Source organism: Silene latifolia, chromosome 2 (genome assembly GCF_048544455.1).
Source record: "Silene latifolia isolate original U9 population chromosome 2, ASM4854445v1, whole genome shotgun sequence".
NCBI lineage: Eukaryota > Viridiplantae > Streptophyta > Magnoliopsida > Caryophyllales > Caryophyllaceae > Silene > Silene latifolia.
The window spans coordinates 193,612,012-193,633,045 of record NC_133527.1 but is presented as its reverse complement, the minus strand read 5'-3'; the positions used below and the strand labels follow the sequence as shown (position 1 = coordinate 193,633,045).

Here is a 21,034-nt window from a genome sequence, read left to right as displayed (position 1 = left end):
AGCACAAGGCTTAACCCAACAACTAGGTGGGGGGAAGGCATCAGACGGTGACAACGTGGATGAGGAGGGCGTAGTCGCGTAGAGCATATAATTAGAAAAGGCTCTAATATAGGAAAGGTATGTCGGCTTTTTCCTCTATACAATTGTCTAATTTGCATAAAAACATCGGTCATAAAATTCGTGTTCAAAACAACCGAGAAAAACTACCAAATTGACGTACATTCATAACTAGTAGGAATCACTTCTAATACACCTCAAACTACAAAAGCCGACAAACAAGGGCACAAATTATCGGGTAAAACTTTGTATTTCAAGTTGATTAAGAACAAACATCATCAACTCATTAAGAATTCTTTCTCCGCTTCATTCTTTCCAAAGCTCCAAGACGAGATTGAACCCCATTGGTCTCCTCTCCATCTTCACCAATTCCGGGCTCCTCCCGTTTCTTGCCTAAGCCACCAAAAACAGCATCCGGTACATCTTTTTGAGAAATCTCGACCTGTTCATCATCTTCGTCTTCACCGTCACTCTCGTCAGGTAACTCAATTTCCTCCTGGTTTATATTTTTCCTCCCGACATCACTTTGAGACTCGAGTCCAGCACTCACAAAGCCAACTGTCCTAGACTTATCTTTAACCGAGACATCTTCAACTGGAGGAGGAGCAAGCTGTTTTTCCAAAGCAGCCATTTCATCTACTCCGACTTCTCCATCTTCAGCCTTGTTGGCCTTTTCAGTATTTGCCTTCAGGTGGTCAGGAAGGATGAAATGTGTCTGCATGGTGAATTAGAGTCAGCACCAGCAAAGAAAATTGCAGATATAGAAACTGAACTATTAAAAACAATGAGAAAGAAAAGGGGTGCATTGATTTTGTTTTTGTTTGACAATCTAAATTTTTACTTCTAAATTATGGAAACTGGCACAAATGTTTTGAAATTGGGATTTTGTAGGACTTACATACATAAAGACTCAAGATGGAGAAAAAGAAACATGAATAAAAAGAAACATCTTCCCAAATTACACTCGAGTTATAGGTAAGGGTCGGGTCAAGGGTGTACAATTTACAATTTGCCAAATGAAAAGTATTCTGAGCAAGGTAAAGGTTCAGGATGCACTATATCATTCTTGGACTCATATGGGATGAGACAGTTCTTAAAATTTACAGCGGAAGTTGAAAGAACCAATATAGTACCTGACTGAAGGATGCAGCAACAGTTCTCCTAATACGGAGCATTTCTCTGAACGTATCCTCGTTTCCATGCTGAACCTCAAATTCATTCCACTTGTTCCAAAAATCAGGATCCGTCCTAGGATCTGCGAACTGCGAGGCATAAGTGTATATAGCCCGAGAGCGATCAATCTCTCCAAGACTCTTCTCAAGCTCAGCATACTTCATGCACATCGCCTTCACATCCTTGTCTGGGAGACCAGATGAAATAGCTTGCTCATATATTTCCCTGGTTTGTGGCACTCCAAATATTTCCGCTGCACGGGCTATGTAGATTTCGTACATGCTTAGCTTCTCATTAGCTGGAACAGCTTTTGTAGCCCTATCATAGACATTCATTGCCCGCTTAGCTAAGCCATAGTTCTCCTCCAACTTAGCATATTGCAGGAACAATTGCTTCACACACTCTGCAGGAGCCTAATAAACACAAGAATGATAGATGCTTAAACTTCAGTAAATACCGTATGTTCATATTTCAAAAGATACAAACCCAGCATTTATAGTCATGTTCATGTAGATGTTGCATAATAACTCATAAGTCAAAAAAATTGTTGTAGAACAGCAGATATAAGCCTTTTCCAAGCAATAATATGGTAAGAATTAATGTACTGTTCATTTCAGTGTGAGTCAGTCATAACTAATATCACCGACCTTAAAGGCATAAAGTTAAAGCCACACTATCTTTCTGTAACGGGACAATTAAACCATGATGCTTGACCATAGACGAAAGGATAATCAACAAATTTAAGGTGAACACATAAAACTATTGGAGAGATGCAAGTTCAGACAGAAATGTTAAATCAACAATGAATCAATATTGATAAGAGTGGAATTGGGACATACCGTTTCAACAGCATTGTCAAAGAGCTCTCTAGCTCGTTCTAACTTAGAGCTTTTATATCTCTTCACAAACTTTGACAGATAGGTAACCCATATATCTTTTACATGTGGGTATTTAAAAATCTTCACACCTCTTTCATACACCCTAAAAGCATCTTCAAAATATTTGTGCTCCTGTAGAAACAAAGAAAAAAAAATTATGAGTTTGTCAAACAATAGCATATAACACAGCACAGGTTTAAAGTTTGTAACATAAAAGGTACCTCCAGAAGCATTGCATAGTTTATAATAATTTGAGGAGTGGCAATCCTCAAGTCCAATATCCTCTCATACACAGCACGTGTGGAATCCAAATTGCCAAGGCTTTCCTCCAAATCTACATAAAATGTCCATAACTTCAATGACTTATGCACCTTCATCTGCACGAGTTCCTGACCATCAGCGGCAACTGCGTAAAAGAGAAATTGCAAAAGTTAGTGGTGTCAGTGATTTGTGAATAGCACGGCAGCCTTAAGGCCCTTAACCCCCATAACGATGTAGAGTAAATAGCTTGTTCTAAAAGATAGTCTGAATAACAGGAAACGCCCCAAAAGATATTTCTTTGGTACTAGAGTGTGGTATGACCAAAATCTAATCCAAAGAAGAAATCACTTTAAGCAAGTGAAACAAAGTTATTTATTCGCAAAATTATGTGTAACTTCACCTTTATATTTAATTTGATGCTATTTTCATAGGTGATTATGATGAAAACATCACGTTTACATTAACATTGCTGTGAAGTTTTACAGGTTAGTTAAAGAAGCAGAAGCTAACTCATTTAAGCTTTTTTAGTCATGCCAGGTTTTGAAGAATGGGAGTGATAGGATCATGCTAAGTTGCTAAAATGACTGAAATACACAATTAGCATGAAATATGAATAGAAACACAGGCGGTCTGATCAAATGTATACATTGCTACAACAACAAAATAAAAACTAGGGCAAGACATACCTCGCCTCTTAACTTCAACAGATGGCTCAGCGGTCGCACGACGCATAAGGTCAAGGGATCCTTTAAAGTTCTTGTGCTTTAGCTCCATCTCAGCCCACTCACACCATACACTGGCCAAATGATCAACGGCCTTATAGTTTACTTGCACAGCTTTGTCAAATATGACTCTCGCATTAGCAAGATCATTATGATGCTCATAAAGTTTAGCAAACGCTACCCATAAAGTATGAGGCTTTCCCACGGCCTTCATTGGGTCCACGGTCCTCACAGCCTCCGTGTAAGTCAGAATTTGTCGGGTAGGATTTCCCTCAAAGAGCTTTACTCGCCTATGCCACTGCTCCACGTTGTGAGGATTCTGTCGGAGTAAAACACTATTGGCAAGCTCCGGCCTTCTGTCCATTAAATACTCCAACCTAGCCAATCTCATATCAACGTCATTGTCATCGTGCAACCAAAAGCCCTTGAAAATCTTCTTCTCGAACTTTGAGATTGAAAGATCAAAGTCCAACCTCACATCCTCCTCACTCTCGTCGTCTTCGCCCTCCTTCTCCTCCTCACTTTCTTCTAAATCCATATTCTCCATTTTCAACGCCAACATACTCTCCTCAAATTGTGAATACGCATCAAAAATCACGCTAAAATCTCTAACTGTTACAACAGTCATCATCCCTTCCTCAAACACGTCCCTAGCCTTCTCCGGTAACCTCCTCCTAATATAATAATCCGCAAGAGATGTCCACAATCGACCAACCTCATCCGTAAACTTCCTAATTCCACCCCTAATAATGGCATCAACATTCAACCCCTCCACTTCAGTTGCATGTTTAGTCAACAAATCACACAACTCCAACCACAGCCTATGCTTCGATTTTCCCTTAATCGAGAAAAACCCGTTATCATTCAACACCCCTGCCAACCTCTCAGCCGCCTCCTGCCACCTCTCCGAACTAACCAAAAACTCAATAAAATCCTCAATATGATTCGGGTCATAGGTCAAATACCTCCTATACACCCTCAATGACGTCTCAATCGGAATCCCCTTTTGACTCACAAACCCCAAGTAAATATCCCAAATTCTTTCATGCTGTGTAACCGGCAACGAACAAAGCGCCCTATCAAAACACCTCCTAGTTCTACTAATCCACTTCTGATTAACTAAGATTTGCAAATACATAACCCAAATCCTCGGCATTTTATGCATTGTAACAAGCGCTCTTTCAAATGTATTATTTAGGGTTTCATACTGAGAATGATTAATTGGCAAATTACGAACTAATTCTAATCGTTCTCGAAGATATGCATACCATAGTTTATAGCTTCCGGGTAAGGCTTTGAGTGCTCTCTCGTAAATGATTGCGCGCTTCTTGAAAGGCGCGTCTGTGCGTGCGACTAAATAACGCCACCATAGCCGTAAGCTGAAGGGATTGCGGAGGATTTCTTCCTCATATAAGAGGTCGTCTGCTGAAGGGTAGAGATCCATCGCCATTATCGCCATTGTTGAAAGGAGAAGCTTCTCAAGGGTTATGTGTTTAATTTTCGAGTGTAGCGGGGGTTTTTTTTTTTTTCGGGGGAATTGATTAATGATGATGAGAGGCGTAATAAAATTTACAAAATTCTTATTTATGATGGATATATATATATCCTTTTCCGTCTCATAGTAAGATTCATATTTCCATATCTTGTTTAAAAATTGAGTTTTTAAAAAAAAAAAATTACCTAATATTTTATTTCAATAAGTATAACCTAAATTTTTAAATTTTATTACAAAAGGTTACCTAATATTTTTTTAATTTTTGTCGAACTACCAAATTGAAATTTATGAGCAAATTCGACAAAATGTTTGCTAAATTAAATAAAATTTCGACAAATAAGTCAAAATGCCAACCAAATTGGTCATAATTTCGTCCAAATGAGCCACAATCTCAGCCAAACTTGTCAAAATTGTAGTAAAAAAATGAAGTAAAGGAGTTATTAGGTAATCAAGACAGTTGACGGTGGTTAAGTATAGTAAAGAATGTATGCACAGTGTCAAAAATTTAAAACTTTAAGTGGGAGCTGTAATGGCGAATTTGTCGCTGGCGGAATTTGAACTCAGGTTATGAATACAACCTTCGTAATTTTACCAAATATGCTATTTGACATTTGTCGTCTAGTTAACTTGTAATGATAATGAACTTGTATAATATTGTTTGCCGAATTTGAAGGTACAATTGTTTCTTTTCGTGTAATAAATAGTTATCTGAATATTGGTAAGTAATTCGTTTGGAGGGTTGGAGTGTTTTGTGTATATAGTTATACTCCGTATGTAGGATCGATGAATCATAGATTTTATATTTTAGATTTAAATTTTAATTGAAATATTTTGCCAAATAATTGGGGAATTCTAAGATATTATTGAAAATTATATTTTGTTGGGATTGTCAAGTTTGTAATAATAAATCCAAGGATAAAATTAATTTAATATTTTTCATTAATAATACACACTCTATTTGTTAAGATAAACTTGTAAGAAGTCTTCAAAATTAACTCGTATTCAGCTCCTAGAAAGAGAGTGATCAATCTATCAACAGACAATACTCCTTGAAACAATATTACTCCGTATATATAAGCAGAATAACATTCCCGATTAACTTGCATTTTTCATTCTAGATTACAAAAAGAAAATGCCATCGAATTTGTTTATTCCCAAATTCCAATAACATAAACTGAAAATTCAAATTTCAATATATAAAAGAAAAACTTTGCGATTTAAGACAAACAAAAAGGAAAAAATCTAGTCCATGGCCAATGACTTCATTGACTGTGCAATTGTAAGTCTGTAAAACACTGCCATAGAAACATGAATGCAAAACCGGCAAGACAGTACATCGCAGTATCGCACTACTACCTAAGTAGCTTACAACAGTGGTCTCGGAGCTACAGACTGAGCTATTTCATTGTTTGTTTCGCTAAACTATTAATATCATGGACGATTCCTTTAATATTGGTAGAAATCTTATCTTCTCCAGCCACCTGCAATATCAGATTCAGATAATCGGAATAAAGGTCAATATGAAGATGACCTTGCTTGATAGCCCAATCAAGCGTTTCTTTTAACAGCACTTGCTTCAGCTTGCAATGGAGTTGGCCAAAATTTTCCACTTCTTGGGGATCGGGAGTTGCCAAAGCTTTTTCCTGAAAAATGCCGAGTTTTTTTTCATAAGACCACGTTCACCACCTTGGTAGAGGAGCTTAATATGTCGAGAGGGGACCCGACCCCTCAATCATTTAAGTCCGTATATATTTCAGTGAATAATTGATTAACTACTCCGAATTTACCAACAATCTAACACTAACTCATGCTGTCATAGCCTCAAAGTTAGTGGGTTCACGTTTAGTTCAAATTGTTAAAACATCCTTGGGATTCATAACCTTTAAATTTTAGAGTCAGATGGCCATGAAAACGGCTCATGGAGTTCGCTGACATGAATCGTGTTATAGAATCATCATTCGGCAAACACCAGCTCACATCCAACAATTCAACATACCAGTTTAGAAAAGTTCAAATAATAGCTAGAGATAACGATATTTACCTTGATAGACGTATGTATGCTTGTTGCCATGACAACATGGCTCCTCGAGTGTAGATAATATCAAGATTTGTTGCCACCACCATATCCTCCCAACTGAGCAAGACAAAAGGCGACCTTAGAGCCAATAATGGCATTATTTTTCACAAGAGCAATGTCTATAAATAGGTGAAGGGAAGTACAAGAAGAATAACACGCAGATTAGAGACTCGAATAAAAAAGCTGCACAATAGAACACGAATCGACAGAAGAAAAGTTGCATCCTTTTTTTTTTTTTTTTGAAAAGTACTACGGAGTACATTATTAAAGGCAGTAGTAAAAGCATTTTACAAATTGATCGGATTTTTAGAAAGAAAAGATCAACTGAGTCTGAAGAGTAGTTGAAATTGATTCACATCATACAAGTTTAGTGCACTGACACTTAAGTACACTCAAATGCAAATATCAGTCAGTCATCCTACCTGATAAACTGGTAAAGTAATTCAATATTCTTCAAGACTTCTGAAGACATGGATATTGTGATTGCAACTCCTTTTACACTAAGAAATAGGGACCCTTGAGATTATAAACATGAAAATAAAAATTGGACAAGAAAAGGCAGGAAGAAGAAATGAGAAGATTGCAACTTTTTAAGGTGTCAAAGAAAGGATACTAGAAGCCAATGAAGCTCCTCCAGTTAATTCACACATATATAAGCTTAAATCAAGTAGACACGTCAACGTCAACGTCAACATTAACCCAGTGCCTCGATGGACAACACCTGTGGTAGGGTGAGATGGGGTCAGTTGTACTGTTGTACACATCCCTTGATCCACTACCCACAAAGGTTGACCCTGGGTGATTCATGACGAGAAATGCATCTTAAAATGCATGGACACTTCATTATCTCACGATACAAAAGGGTTACCTAAATAAAAAGGATCATAAGAAACAACTAAATGGCCAAAGTTTACTAGCTTAGAGGCCCATACCGTTCTTCCTACGAACATATATGGGCTGACTTCACTTTCTAAGTAAACTGGTTTTACAGTAAAGGAAGCTGAAAAGTTTCAAGAAATCGACCCAAAAGCAGAAATTGGAAGGTTCAGAATTAAGAGGCCCATAACATCCCTAATTTCTTACTGAAACATTAAAAAAAAAAAAACCTAGATATTTTACTAATTACTCACATGATCAAAATTTAAATTATTTTAAAATAACTAGGAACAATCAAGAAGATTCCACATCTCTATTACTCAGGAAACAAGATTTTGACTACAACTAGGGTTTTTGAAGACAGATTCATAATTCTTCAAGCTAGGTTTCACTATAAATAGCCTCCTACCCCCCTCCATTCATTCATTCATTCAATCCTTACTTCCTTCATTCATTCATTCAAAGAAATTCTACCATGGCTCGCACCAAACAAACCGCCCGCAAATCAACCATGATGAAGGCCTCTAAGAAGCTGGCCTACAAGGTAACACGTAAGTCTGTCCCCGGCACAGGTGGAGTGAAGAAGCCCCATCGATACAGACCCGGTACCGTCGCACTCCGTGAAATTCGAAAGTATCAAAAGAGTACTGAGCTGTTGATCAGGAAACTCCCCTTCCAAAGGCTTGTTCGTGAAGTTGCTCAAAACTTCAAGTCTGATCTTCGCTTTCAGACCCATGCCGTCTTAGCCCTTCAAGAAGCTGCTGAGGCTTTCCTTGTTGGTTTGTTCGAAGACACCAACCTTTGTGCCATTCATGCTAAGCGCGTCACAATTATGCCAAAGGATATCCAGCTGGCAAGGAGGATCAGGTGTGAACGTGCTTAAGCATGAAGTCTAGGTTCAGTTTGTTATATGATATATTATCTAATCTATATAAATAAGCCGTTGAAGGCATATTAGGGTAACTGTTGAGTCTGAAAGACAGACATCAAACAGGTTTATGCTTCTAAACTATTATAGCTTGTAAGCGTTTATTAATTCGTTTCATATATTTAAGCAATGAATGAAATTGGTATTTAGAGTACATATAGTACAAAAGGTTGCATCATCAAACATCATCACAGATGATTTTAAATCACATCGCAACTTTTGAGTTTGTTTATGTACTTTTTTAAATAAGTTTAATCATAAGTTTTCAGGATAGCCTCGTAGGAACAAATCATAATAGAGAACACAGTATTCTTAAAGGTATCATATCATCCAAAATCAGGACAGGTAACAACCCAAAAGGCATACAGCTAGCACTCTTCATACATAGAAAATAGTTGCAAGGAAGAAAACAGATGAATTTGCAAATAGACTCCATGATCCCAAAACCCTATTCCCAAAATAGAGGAACAGTAATACAGAAAAGATGAATTCAACATCACGTTAAGGGTAGACACCAGTTCACCACCGGAGTTTGAAACTATTTTCTCATAGCTAAATCTTTACATATTTAATTTTTGAAGTTAAGAAAAACTACTATGAGAGAGAAGTGGCCATTAGACACCATTATACAACTTTCTTTGGGGAGGTGGAGGGCTTTACAGTGATCTTTATTTACAAAAGCATGCAATTTGAAACAAAATATAGACAGAACACATTCTAAATTTCAGTCATAAAGATGAGGTGAAGGTAAGCAATGATGGTAAAAGCCAAATAATTATGATCACTTACTACAGCAACTATGTCGCATTGAGCAGTTTTTCGGATTTGGGCTCCAAACTTTGCAAGCCACTCCAACTCCTCGATGTGAAGACCTAGCCATTAAAGTGAGTAGGTCATTAGGAGAACAAGCAATGGACTTGGAAGTATTGTCCAGGTTTAATTGAATATGATATGAAGTCACAATTTCATCATTTACGAGGAACATACATGATTGTTAATGATCTTGCTTTCTTTATCTCTTCACTCTTTATATGAGACCATTAAGCATGCAAAACTCGATCACCAGTGGTGACAATTCAGGGGTAAGAATGCAGAAATCCAATGCCCTACAAATGTAGTCAACATCTAGCAAACAAAGGTTCCACTAGATCTGCAGTCTACTGATTAAAATGCTTTCAATTTCAAAAAATATTACTAACAAAGTTGGATTTTTTACTAATACAGACCTAAATGAATATTGTCATCAAGTTATTTTTTGAGAAGGTATTGCCAACAATTTATGTTGAACGTGATCACAGATTCTTGTGATTTCAGAAGTTAGTATGATATCAAAGAAAGTGCTTCAAAATAAAACTGAAGAAATCATAATGTCCAAACTCCAAAGTGACCAGTCGTACTCATATTACAATAGGTCAAAGGGAACGAATTTGAGCACCTATGTATGGGACTCCATCCAGTATGGCAATGGTTGCCGGAACAGCTCCATTTTTGTCTTATTATTCCTTCAATCTCCTTGGCGGTTTCCAAATTCTGAGGAGAAGGCATTAGTAAATGTCATAAAACAATGGAATGAATGATTATGAAAAAATGACTGGAATAGATCTCAATTTTCAATTTAGGATGTCTAGGAGATGAAGGCCCATTGGTGCTCTTTCGGGATGGTTTAAGGTCCCTTATTAGAAGGATGTGAAGCATAGAGTTATGATGACTAAGACACCTAACCACATTGCTCTCACAACTAAGCACATTGCTTTCTTCCCGGAGTGTGTATGGAAAACTTGAAGGTATAGCTTTAACTAAAATACTTTTGATTAAAATTTGTTTACCTTTGATTAAAGTACTCCTCACAAAAGAATATAAAAGGTAAACAAACGATTGGGGCAGAGAGAATACAAATCTAGCTATTTCAACACAATATCATCTGTAACAGCAGGTTGAAACAAATTTTCAGGTCCTGGTTCCGCTATAATTTGACTATAGACCATGATTTGGAGGAAGGTAAATAAACTTTGCAAATAGTACTTCCCACACTTTCAAATGATTGCAGCATTATAAATTGTTTATGCTTCAAAAATGTATCTTCACAAATAGACAACGAGAACATGATGCTGAGAAGAGAAATTAATTAATACAACAGTAATGAACTCCAGATCTTACCTTCGTTGTCTGCTCTGAACTCATCCTAAAGTACCAAGATGCACGTTTTTCAAGCTCAATCATACTCAAAGATAAGCCAATAAGGATACTTCAGTTTTGCTTGTTTCTTAGCCTCTGTAAGATGTTGTCACCAATTTGCGAGCAATTGAGGTCCCTATTCACAAGCACCAACCAACTTAAACATAAAAGTACAAAGAAAGCTATAAAAAAAAAATTGCCGCTAACATAGCAACTCGTTATTTATGTCGGCATAATTTCTGCACAGAAAGCTATTATTATCCAGAATATAGAATGAAACCTCCATCATCAATCCAAGCAAACTATTAGTTTGGAGATAACTAGTTTGCAGCATTTCTGATTGAATGCATGGATTTCTCCATGAACTGAACTCTTAATGCTCGAAATTCAAATTCCACGTCCATAATTTGTAGATCTCGCAGTTGCATTAATATTTTACTTTTATTTTATTCCACAGAAATTCCATTCAAGGGACAATCTAATCACTAATTACTAATATCTTCTTTAAAGACAGGTTTCACTGGTCCAAATCAAGTTTCAGAGATTGTCTAGTGTAGGCTCTTCAATAAAAGTCAATAATATATGTGGTATAAGTATTTCCTTACAAGCCTAAGGTCTAAGGACACTAAGAATCAGACAAAAAGCCAGCGAAACAACGCATAAATACCTTGCTAGGTTGCTGCAGCATTTTGATACGTCTAGCTTCTTGAACCTCCCTTCTTGAACCTCCTATATTAATGCCACAGTCCTGAAGATATGTAAAACAATTGGTGAGTTATACAAGTAAACCAAGTATTAAACCACCTTTGGTAATGACTAAACCCGGTTGATACCCCAATAATGTATTAGCTTAAAAAAGATCTAAATAAGATCAGCTTGACATAAAAGGTACTTGATAGTTAGACTTCAAATACAAAATAAATAGGCCTAATATCACCAAAACATGCAATTATCACTCTGAACTTCAAAAGACGAGATGGAATGAAGTCGAATAACATGCCCTAATAATGACTCCTATTGAACTCGAATTGATCCGACTCGAAGAAGACTTCTTATGAAATGTGACATTAACACAGTAAACCCAAATTTCCGATACGGCCTAAACCACATTGATTCTAACCTATGACTCAGTGACCCCAATTGCCATCTCTACTCCATTCTAGTCTAATTTTAAAAAAAAAAAACTCTTAAATGAACCACACAAACTAAAAAGTCAGTGAATAGCTTATGAAGGCGAAGAAGGATAATCTTTCATGAACTATACAGTGGGAAAATAATATACATGACTTTCATCACATGGTACAAAGAAGGAAAGTGTCAAACGAATATGATAAAGACGAGAAAGTTTGAAAGAATACAGCCTAAATAAGACAAATCAATTAAAAACCAACAGAGGGTCAGATGTTTGCCGCCTCAGTTTTCTTTACGGTTGAACTCGGTGTAGAAAACACATAGAAACTGTTTCCGAATAACCCATAATGAATATTGCATTGATCGCATTACCCAGTTCCTAGTTTACAAAATATTTTACAAAATAAGAATCGCAAATAAAACAGGGGGTACAATAAACATCCGTAGATTCTAAAACAAATAGGACTTGTCCTCTATGGCTCTACATGTGTAGCATATCTTTTAAAACATGAATCATGAATGTCCTTACTGAATAGAAATCTAATACATATTTGTTGGATCTGACGATATCCACCAAGCTCAGCTTTGGGAATTTCATGGACAACTCAAAATATTATCAAGATCACACCTAAGTTGGACATAAAACCAAATGTGTCCCTACAAATTACCCGAATGGATATGATTTAGCAAAGCTGTCCACAATCTAACGCTTGATCTTGTGTGGAGGTGGCCTAACAATTCAAGACAAGCAGATAAACTATTTCCTCTTTTCCAGCAAACCCACACGAATATATTTTGTAAAATGGAAGTAGTAATATTACTAGTCTATTTTCACGGTCAGGCTCATTGGTTACCGGGTGGCTAACTTATACTCCCTCCTAGTCGTTATAAACTTCCTCTTTGTCTTTGGCACGATACTTAAGGAATACTATTAAAAATGAATAAAGGACATTGGTGGGGTTGGTGATAGGAGAGAGGGATGGATTATTAGAAGTTAAATAAGGAGTTGTGGCGCCAAAACATTAAGGAAAGTAATAAAATAGGAGTAAAAGAGTTGTGTGGGGTTTGGTGATAGGAGAGAGGGATGAATAAAATAAGAGTAAAAGTTACCAAAAATAGAAAGGGAGTATATCTTTATGTGCAGACTATCATGTAATTACGTATACCCTTTGAGTTCCTTTGTGCGCGCTGAAGGTAATGCTGCAAATACCCACATCCTTCCAAAAAAAAAATTATAGTAGTGATAGAAATGCTTTCTCTGTTACCTCAGAAAAAAGAAGTAATGCTTTCTCTAATGCTTTGAAAGATTGCAATAAAAAAGGATGGGAGACTTTTAGGAATTAAAGTAGATCACAATATTATCCTTCCACTTCTCTCTTACCCTTCCTTAACCACTTCCTCCTCCCCATCTCTATTCCACTACCTGATCAGCATTGACCCCTTCTTTGCTTTCCCAGTCTAGCTAGATCAGGTCAAACTCACGGACAACCTCCTCAACCCCCACCCTCTTCTTTGCTTTCCAATCTTCCCTTCTTCCTTCCCTTATCTCATCATATCTTCTTTCCTGCCATAACCTCACCATGATCCTGAACTACTCGACCTCCTCAACCCCCTTCCTCTTTTAACCTCTCTAAACGCCCCTCACAAATTTATGCGAGGAAGCTCGATTGATGGGGTTAAGTAGTCATCTAAGATCGGGTGGGTCGACTGGTGGAGGATGGTGGTGGGATTGAGTAGTGCAGGCTAGTAATGTGATAAGTGTCAAAGTGTTGGTATTGCATGGTATTAAATCAAGGCCCTGACATCAAAACGTGACCATTTTGTTTTGGTTCTGAGGATTACCAATTTACCACGACCACATTTTAAGACAATACATGGCAGCGATATCCCTAATGCCAAACACCTAGACATGGACCGTGATCCAAAACTGAGATTTAACACTCTGGCTAGTATTGAGTCTGGTGAGGCCAAGCAGTGAAGGCAGGTGGGGATTCCAATGGTGTTGTATGGTTATGTTAGGTAGTGGAGGTTAGTTGTAGGCTTTTAGTGGTGGTGTTGGCTATGGTGAAGAAAGACAGAGTTAGGTGTGTGGGTAGTGTGGTCAGTCTGGTCACTTCAGTGAGGGGAAGGAGAGCAACGAGGGGGTGTGAGTATGTGGACGTTTACCATGAAAATAGTGGTAAGTCTCTTAAGAGATGGTCTTACACTACATCAACATGAAACCAATTTACACCTGATGTAACTTGGTCACTAAAAGCTGAAAATGGTCACTGTTGATATAAAATGGTTCACTGAATAAAAAGGATCATAAGAAACCATTAAATGGCCAAAATTTACTAGCTTAAAGGCCCATACCGTTCTTTCTACGAACATATATGGGGTGACTTCACTTTCTAAGTAAACTGGTTTTACAGTCAAGACAACTGAAAAGTTTCAAGAAATCGACCCAAAAGGAGAAATTGGAAGGTTCAGAATTAAGAGACCCAAAACATCCATATTTTTTACTGAAACACACAAAAAAAAAAAAAAAAAAAAAAAAAAAAAAAAAAAAAAGATATTTTGCTAATTACTCTCACATGATCAAATTTTAAATTATTTTAAAATTACTAGGAACAATCAAGAAGATTTCCAAATCTCTATTACTCAGGAAACAAGATTTTGACTACAACTAGGGTTTTTGAAGACAGATTCATAATTCTTCAAGCTAGGTTTCACTATAAATAGCCTCCTATCCCCCTCCATTCATTCATTCATTCAATCCTTACTTCCTTCCTTCATTCATTCAAAGAAATTCTACCATGGCTCGCACCAAACAAACCGCCCGCAAATCCACCATGATGAAGGCCCCTAAGAAGCTGGCCTACAAGGCAACACGTAAGTCTGTCCCCGGCACAGGTGGAGTGAAGAAGCCCCATCGATACAGACCCGGTACCGTCGCACTCCGTGAAATTCGAAAGTATCAAAAGAGTACTGAGCTGTTGATCAGGAAACTCCCCTTCCAAAGGCTTGTTCGTGAAGTTGCTCAGAACTTCAAGTCTGATCTTCGCTTTCAGACCCATGCCGTCTTAGCCCTTCAAGAAGCTGCTGAGGCTTTCCTTGTTGGTTTGTTCGAAGACACCAACCTTTGTGCCATTCATGCTAAGCGCGTCACAATTATGCCAAAGGATATCCAGCTGGCAAGGAGGATCAGGTGTGAACGTGCTTAAGCATGAAGTCTAGGTTCAGTTTGTTATATGATATATTATCTAATCTATATAAATAAGCCGTTGAAGGCATATTAGGTTAACTGTTGAGTCTGAAAGACAGACATCAAACAGGTTTATGCTTCTAAACTATTATAGCTTGTAAGCGTTTATTAATTCGTTTTATATATTTGAGCAATGAATGAAATTAGTATTTGAAGTACCTATAGCATAAAAGGTATATATCCTCATCAAACATCATCACAGATGATTTTAAATCACACCGTAACTTTCAGTTTGTTTATGTACTTTCTTAAGCAAGTTTAATCATAAGTTTTCAGGATAGCCTCGTAGGAACAAATCATAATAGAGAACGAATGGTTGATTCAGTATTCTTAAAGGTATCGTATCATCAAAAATCAGGAGAGGTAACAACCCAAAAGGCATAAAGCTAGCACTCTTCATACATAGAAAATAGTTGCAAGGAGGAAAACAGATGAGTTTGCAAATAGATTCCATGATCCCAAACCCTACTCCCAAAATAGAAGAACAGTAATACAGAAAAGATGAAGTCAACATCACTTTAATCGTAGACACCAGTTAACCGGAGTTTGAAACTATTTTCTCGTAGCTAAATCTTTACATATTTAATTTTTGAATTTAAGAAAACCTACTATGAGAAAAAAAAAAAAAAAAAAAAAAAAAAAAGCGGCCATAAACACCATTATACAACTTTCTTTGGGGAGGTGGAGGGATTTACAGTGATCATTATTTACAAAAGCACACACTTTGAAACAAAATATAGACAGAACACATTCTAAATTTCACTCATAATGAGGTGAAGGTATGATGGTAAAGCCAAATAATTATAATCACTTACAACAGCGGCTATGTAGCGACGAGCAGTTTTTCGGATTAGGGCTCCAAACTTTGCAAGCCCCTCCAACTCCTCAATGTGAAGACCTAGCCATTGAAGTGGGTAGGTCATTAGGAGAACAAGCAATGGACTTGGAAGTATTGTCCAGGTTTAATCTAATATAAAGTCACAATTTCATCAATTCATGATTTACGAGGAACATACATGATTGTTAATGATTTTGCTTTCTTTATCCCTTCACTCTTTTCTATGAGCCCGTTAAGCATGCAAAGCTCAATGACCAGTGGTGAAAATTTACGGGTAAGAATGCAGAGATTCAATGTCCTACAAAAGTACAAAGGTAGTCAACATCTAACAAATAAAGGTCCCATTAGATCCGCATCACTGAGAGTCTACTGATTCATAGGCTTTCAATTTGAAAACTTACTAATGAAGTTGGATTTATGTGATGCTCAGACTCGGACCCAAGGATCCGACTCGGACACGGATCCGAGTGTCCGATCCTTGAAATCTTAAAATCAAGGACTCGGGTACGAGGATCCGTGAGTTATTTTGGACACGGCATTTTTCTGAAATAATAAAAATATATATAAATATTTTAATATTTATTTATGAACTATAAAAATATCTATGCATATTATGAATCTAGTTTTTTTAACCTATAAAAATAAAAAATAAAATAAAACCCTTAGATAAGACCTGCTTCAATTTTCTATGCAAAATCATTTACTCCTTGAGTCTAAAGTCTAAACGGCTAAACCTTACACTTAAACTCCTTCAACTTCATTGACCCACAACAGCTATCTTCTTCATCCTTTAACCTCTGCTTTCTCCTTCATCTTCAAGTCATCAACAAAACTATTATTTCTTTTATTATTCACTGGCTCCCTCTCAACCAAAAAAAGAAGGGTCCGATTTCACACTTTAGGGTCGGATACGAAATCCATGTCCGGATCCGTGACCGAGTCGGGTCCGCCGGATCCTCAAGGGCAACTGAAGAGTCCGAGCATCAGTAAATGGATATTTTACTAATGCGGACCTAAATAAGTATAGTCATCTAGTTATTTTCTTGCGAAGGTATTGCCATCAATTTATGTTGAATGTGATCACAGATGCTCGTGATTTCAGAATTTAATATGACATCAAACAAAGTTCTACAAAATAAAACAAAAGAAATCGTAATGTCCAGAGTGACCAGTCGTACTCGACACTCGTATTGCAATAGTTCAAAGGGAAGGAATTTGAGTACCTATGGGTGGGATTCCATCCAGTATGGCAATGGTTGCCACAAGTCCACAACAGCTCCATTTTGTCTTATTATTCCTTCAATCTCCTTGGCGGTTTCCAGATTCTGAGGATAAGGCATTCGTAAATGTCATAAACAATGAAATGAGTGATTATGAAAACATGACTATAACAGTGCATCCCAGCAGCTATATTACACACGCCCATCATCGAAACCCATAGTACATTATGAATAAACTATGTCATTTGGACAAAGCCGTCTATCATCTCAAATCATTCTGTAACAATCTTCTTGTTGTTGTCAGTGACACTTGACAAACCTCAAGTCCTCCTTAATCAAATACAAGTCCGACACTTTCCAATAAACACATGAAGGCCTTGACATTGTAGCAATGGTCATACTTATATTTCATTTTGACATTTTCTACTCCTATCCTTTCTTTTGTTTGTTCTCTTCTCAAAGTACTCAAGACTAGCCCTACTGTTGTCTAGAAAACAATTCAAGACATTCCTTTGACCAATACTCCATTGTACCACAATCTTTCAGTCAAGTATAACACATTTTTACAGAAGCCTCGTGTTCTCAGATCCTCAATCACATCCAATTCATCTCTCTAAAGTAGCTAAAAGTTAGTACCGATTCCACGTAACAACAAATATTGATCCTAAATTCCTATCTTCCCCAATCCCCAATTAACTTCCACAAAACATACGAGCAGGCCAGTAGCCAATTTGGACGCCCCTAATTAATAAATGCTAAACATCATTATACTGTCTAACTCACATCAATGCTGGAACTTCGTATGCATTTTCCTTCGAGCCCTCATATCCCTATTCCCTTCTGATTACACTGATTGCACAGCTGCAAGACTCGCATTGTTCAGTCCAACACTAGCTTAAATTCCAAATTTAGAGCTCACCCCTACTTCAATTAAATTAAATCTAATGATTCCCGAGATCAGTTTTGCTAATTCCATTTCTTCCGGGATTAAGCTTCCATTGGTCAAGATAACTACAACTCGGTACAAATAACAACCCACAATGCGCAATCCCATTCAATTAGACTCACACTAAAGCAAATGCAAAGCCCAATTTGACTAACAACTAAGCAAATCAAACACCGAAATAGTCCAAAAAGTAGGCCAATTCAAAGCCAAATATAATATCATGTTAAAAATCAATTATTGGGCTAACTAGTAAGCAAATTCAAGGCCATATATAAGTTTATATTAAAATGGATATACCATCGCAAATAATTGTCGATTCTAGGCTTATTTTGATCAACCCACCCAACATTGAAACCCAATATTTCAAACTTTCATCAACAACTCCTTCAAATTGTTCATCAACCCATTAAAGTGACAGTAGATAAGCACATGAAACCATCACAACTAGGCATACAAAGATACAACAACATTCCCCTAGCGCCTCAATCGCTCCCGCAAATTGCAGGCTAAGAGGGGTCGGATCTATGCAGCCTTACCATTATGCTAGCAACACAAATAAGCTGTTTCCGAATAATACAAGATACAACCATGAAAATTAATGGAGAAAATAAGATGCCCACAAAATTGCTCATCAAATCATTAAAACTAACAGTACATAAACTCATGAAACCATCACAATTAAGAATAAAGCTATGAAAATTAATGAGACAAATATGATGGGCACAAAAATTAAGCAAAATAGAACAAAACCCAGCAAAATTATTGAAAAAATTTAATTAGGGTAAGTAACTGCAATACCTTGGAGTGATTAGATGAACAAGGTTGAGGATTTTAGATGCTTTTGCTGACTCCATTGAAGTTGCTAAAGAAATTTGAGAACTGGGATTGAACCCTGTTGAACCCTCGAAGGACCCTTTGATGGTTTATTGATGGGTAAATGGTCTAGTCGGTTGATTAAGCTACGTTTGTTTTATTTTTTCGGGTTCGTAAACGGGTTGTCCATCATTGATAAAAGTGAGTAATTTTTTCGGCCTGGGCTACTCGAGAGAGGTAAACGGTTCTTGGATATAATGCCGAGAGATTAAAGTTTGCATCAACATTTAATCATGGGTTATCGAATTTAAAATTAAGTGAATTAGTTAAGAGTAGTACACTTTATTTTATAAGAGGTGTTAATTTGGTTTATATTTTTGTTATTTGTGAGTTGTTTTGCGGAAATAGTCTTTTTGTGTTGCTAACATAAGGGTACAGTTGCGTATATCTGACTCCCCTTACCCCGTAATTTGCGGGAGCCATTGGGGTAATGTTGTTGTTTGTTTGTTTATGAGTCGTTCTGTTAGCTGAATTCAAGAGGACTTGCGAATAGGTCTAGTGGGGAAGATTAAAAAGAAGTTGAGTTGAGTTGAGAAAATATATAGATTATGGAGTTAATTAATGTCTAAAATCTTTACGTTTTATAATTAATATTCCAACATATTTTCTAATTTTTTAATTAGTGACAAGTATTCACTATTCACGGGAAAGTAGTACAATATTTTAGGAGGGGTGTTATTAATTTGGTTTATCTGTTTGCTATTTGTGAATCGTTTTATGATGATTTTAAGAGAGCTTGGTGGAATAGATCTAGTGGAACTGTGGAAGAGATTCAAAATAAGTTGGGTCAAGTTGCGTGAATATATGGAGTTAACTTTTTTAATTGGTGAAAAAGAGCTTTCTACGTTTTATAATTATTATTCCACATATTTTCAAATTTTTAATTTGTTACTGTCTTCTTTGAAGATAGGAGGTGAACGAAGTGGGGACAAGATGTCGAATTGCTCGAGAATGAAAGAATCATCATCAACGAGCTCAGTGGTGGAAAATACGTCATCAATGTTTGTAAGAACATGTGCAACCAGTTGGTGGTGAAAGAGTTCTATTTTGCGGAAGTAGAGGAGGCTTATCAGTCAATGTGGAGAAGGAACTAGCAGTATATTAAACGACAACATACACCTTGATACTACTCCCTTGAAAATTATAAATAACGTGGGTGGTTGCTTCCGTTGCTATTGGTCTTGCAATTATACAAATTGTTTAGGGTGCCCTTCGGTATATTATCAAGCTAAATGATTAAGAATACTCTATTTCATTGATGTTTTATAAACAAGCTAAGTTTATGAAAAAGCAGCACACAAACAAATGAATCGTAGAATGTTGCAAAAATAAGCATAGTACAATTACGTAACTAAATATCTTTATTTGGTAATTCACTCATTCTATAATTGTTAGTCTTTCTTCGTCGATGGCATACAGTAAGTGCATGAATTAGTGAGTTGGCGTACGAGGCAATGTACGGGTGGTGATGTTTTTTTTTTGACAACAGTTGGTGGTGATGTTGTTTGAGTGATTTATGGAGAAGATGTCGATGTTTGTGTTAATTAGTACCGAGTAATATTCTTCGATTTTGGAGTTGTGTTTTAATGTAAGTTCCGTGAGTTACGTTTCTAAAACGGTAAGCGACAAATGATTCGAAAACTTGACTTACATTATGGTCCTCTTTTTTATGTTGAAATAGAAATAAAAATATAAAATGAATTCAACTTAATAAGATCAAACCCTATTTGGTAAACTGTCTTTTAAGTGTTTAGAGGACATTTTTCCCAAGGACACAACTTTTCCAATCCAAAAATGAATATAATATTTATTCATGCATAAATTATTTGATACTCTAAAAAGCGCTATTCCACTCATATCCAAAAATGAATATTGGTACATAACCGTAAAGAAGTGTTAAAGAAGGAACTGAACTTACAAATGTAGTTTGTTATCCCCTTTATTATTTTTTATTCGTTGTTTTAGAAGATTTCACAAAAATTGAGGAATTATTGAAAAAAAAAGTTCCATTAACAATTAAGTGAAATAAATAATCTTTGGAAATAGTATAAATAACTTTTAAACCAATCAAATAACTTAAAAACATCATTTTTCCTTAGTAAATGTTTTTGGGAAATGTAAAAGATATGTAAAAAGA

At 36.5% G+C, this 21,034-nt stretch overlaps 4 protein-coding genes across 12 annotated transcripts; 2 read left to right on the top strand and 2 right to left on the bottom strand.

The window, feature by feature from the left end:
- Nucleotides 1-109: 109 nt before the first annotated feature.
- LOC141644132 (uncharacterized) lies at nucleotides 110-4,658 on the bottom strand. The gene is made up of 5 exons (XM_074453594.1): nucleotides 3,056-4,658; nucleotides 2,330-2,514; nucleotides 2,070-2,240; nucleotides 1,191-1,643; nucleotides 110-772 (listed from the first exon to the last, which is right to left on the bottom strand). Exons 1-5 carry the CDS (start codon nucleotides 4,548-4,550, stop codon nucleotides 344-346), a joined length of 2,733 nt encoding a protein of 910 aa, XP_074309695.1. The 5' UTR covers nucleotides 4,551-4,658; the 3' UTR covers nucleotides 110-343.
- A 1,127-nt stretch (nucleotides 4,659-5,785) lies between these two features.
- On the bottom strand, nucleotides 5,786-18,991 carry LOC141644130 (uncharacterized). 9 transcript variants are annotated; one of them, XM_074453589.1, is made up of 12 exons: nucleotides 18,823-18,991; nucleotides 17,082-17,183; nucleotides 16,260-16,401; nucleotides 16,037-16,156; nucleotides 15,836-15,918; nucleotides 11,310-11,390; nucleotides 10,625-10,778; nucleotides 9,903-9,997; nucleotides 9,257-9,339; nucleotides 7,086-7,155; nucleotides 6,628-6,720; nucleotides 5,786-6,229 (listed from the first exon to the last, which is right to left on the bottom strand). In XM_074453589.1, exons 7-12 carry the CDS (start codon nucleotides 10,685-10,687, stop codon nucleotides 6,163-6,165), a joined length of 471 nt encoding a protein of 156 aa, XP_074309690.1. In that variant the 5' UTR covers nucleotides 10,688-10,778; nucleotides 11,310-11,390; nucleotides 15,836-15,918; nucleotides 16,037-16,156; nucleotides 16,260-16,401; nucleotides 17,082-17,183; nucleotides 18,823-18,991; the 3' UTR covers nucleotides 5,786-6,162. The 9 variants fall into 9 exon arrangements, 5 of the variants coding, with proteins under 5 accessions (XP_074309690.1, XP_074309689.1, XP_074309691.1 ...); XR_012543897.1 differs by lacking the exon at nucleotides 16,260-16,401 and having other exon boundaries at nucleotides 7,086-7,163; nucleotides 9,455-9,997; nucleotides 18,823-18,983; XR_012543898.1 differs by lacking the exons at nucleotides 7,086-7,155; nucleotides 16,260-16,401 and adding an exon at nucleotides 9,455-9,573 and having other exon boundaries at nucleotides 18,823-18,972.
- Nucleotides 7,170-8,778, top strand: LOC141644131 (histone H3.3-like). The gene has a single exon (XM_074453593.1). It carries the CDS (start codon nucleotides 8,015-8,017, stop codon nucleotides 8,420-8,422), a length of 408 nt encoding a protein of 135 aa, XP_074309694.1. The 5' UTR covers nucleotides 7,170-8,014; the 3' UTR covers nucleotides 8,423-8,778.
- On the top strand, nucleotides 14,383-15,259 carry LOC141632244 (histone H3.3-like). Its single transcript, XM_074444807.1, has one exon. It carries the CDS (start codon nucleotides 14,572-14,574, stop codon nucleotides 14,977-14,979), a length of 408 nt encoding a protein of 135 aa, XP_074300908.1. The 5' UTR covers nucleotides 14,383-14,571; the 3' UTR covers nucleotides 14,980-15,259.
- Nucleotides 18,992-21,034: the final 2,043 nt, after the last annotated feature.

Bases quoted from the DNA above. Each gene is read 5' to 3' on its own strand.
- LOC141644132 (XM_074453594.1), bottom strand. From the start codon at position 4,550: ATGGCGATAATGGCGATGGATCTCTACCCTTCAGCAGACGACCTCTTA. The intron at 1,644-2,069 runs GTATGTCCCAAT...TGTGTTTATTAG, and splicing joins TTGACAATGCTGTTGAAACG to GCTCCTGCAGAGTGTGTGAA. The intron at 773-1,190 runs GTACTATATTGG...TTCACCATGCAG, and splicing joins TTGCTGCATCCTTCAGTCAG to ACACATTTCATCCTTCCTGA.
- LOC141644131 (XM_074453593.1), top strand. From the start codon at position 8,015: ATGGCTCGCACCAAACAAACCGCCCGCAAATCAACCATGATGAAGGCC.
- LOC141644130 (XM_074453589.1), bottom strand. From the start codon at position 10,687: ATGATTGAGCTTGAAAAACGTGCATCTTGGTACTTTAGGATGAGTTCA. The intron at 7,156-9,256 runs GTAAGTGATCAT...TTAGTGTAAAAG, and splicing joins AATGCGACATAGTTGCTGTA to GAGTTGCAATCACAATATCC. The intron at 6,721-7,085 runs GTAGGATGACTG...TGTCTTGCTCAG, and splicing joins TTACTTTACCAGTTTATCAG to TTGGGAGGATATGGTGGTGG.
- LOC141632244 (XM_074444807.1), top strand. From the start codon at position 14,572: ATGGCTCGCACCAAACAAACCGCCCGCAAATCCACCATGATGAAGGCC.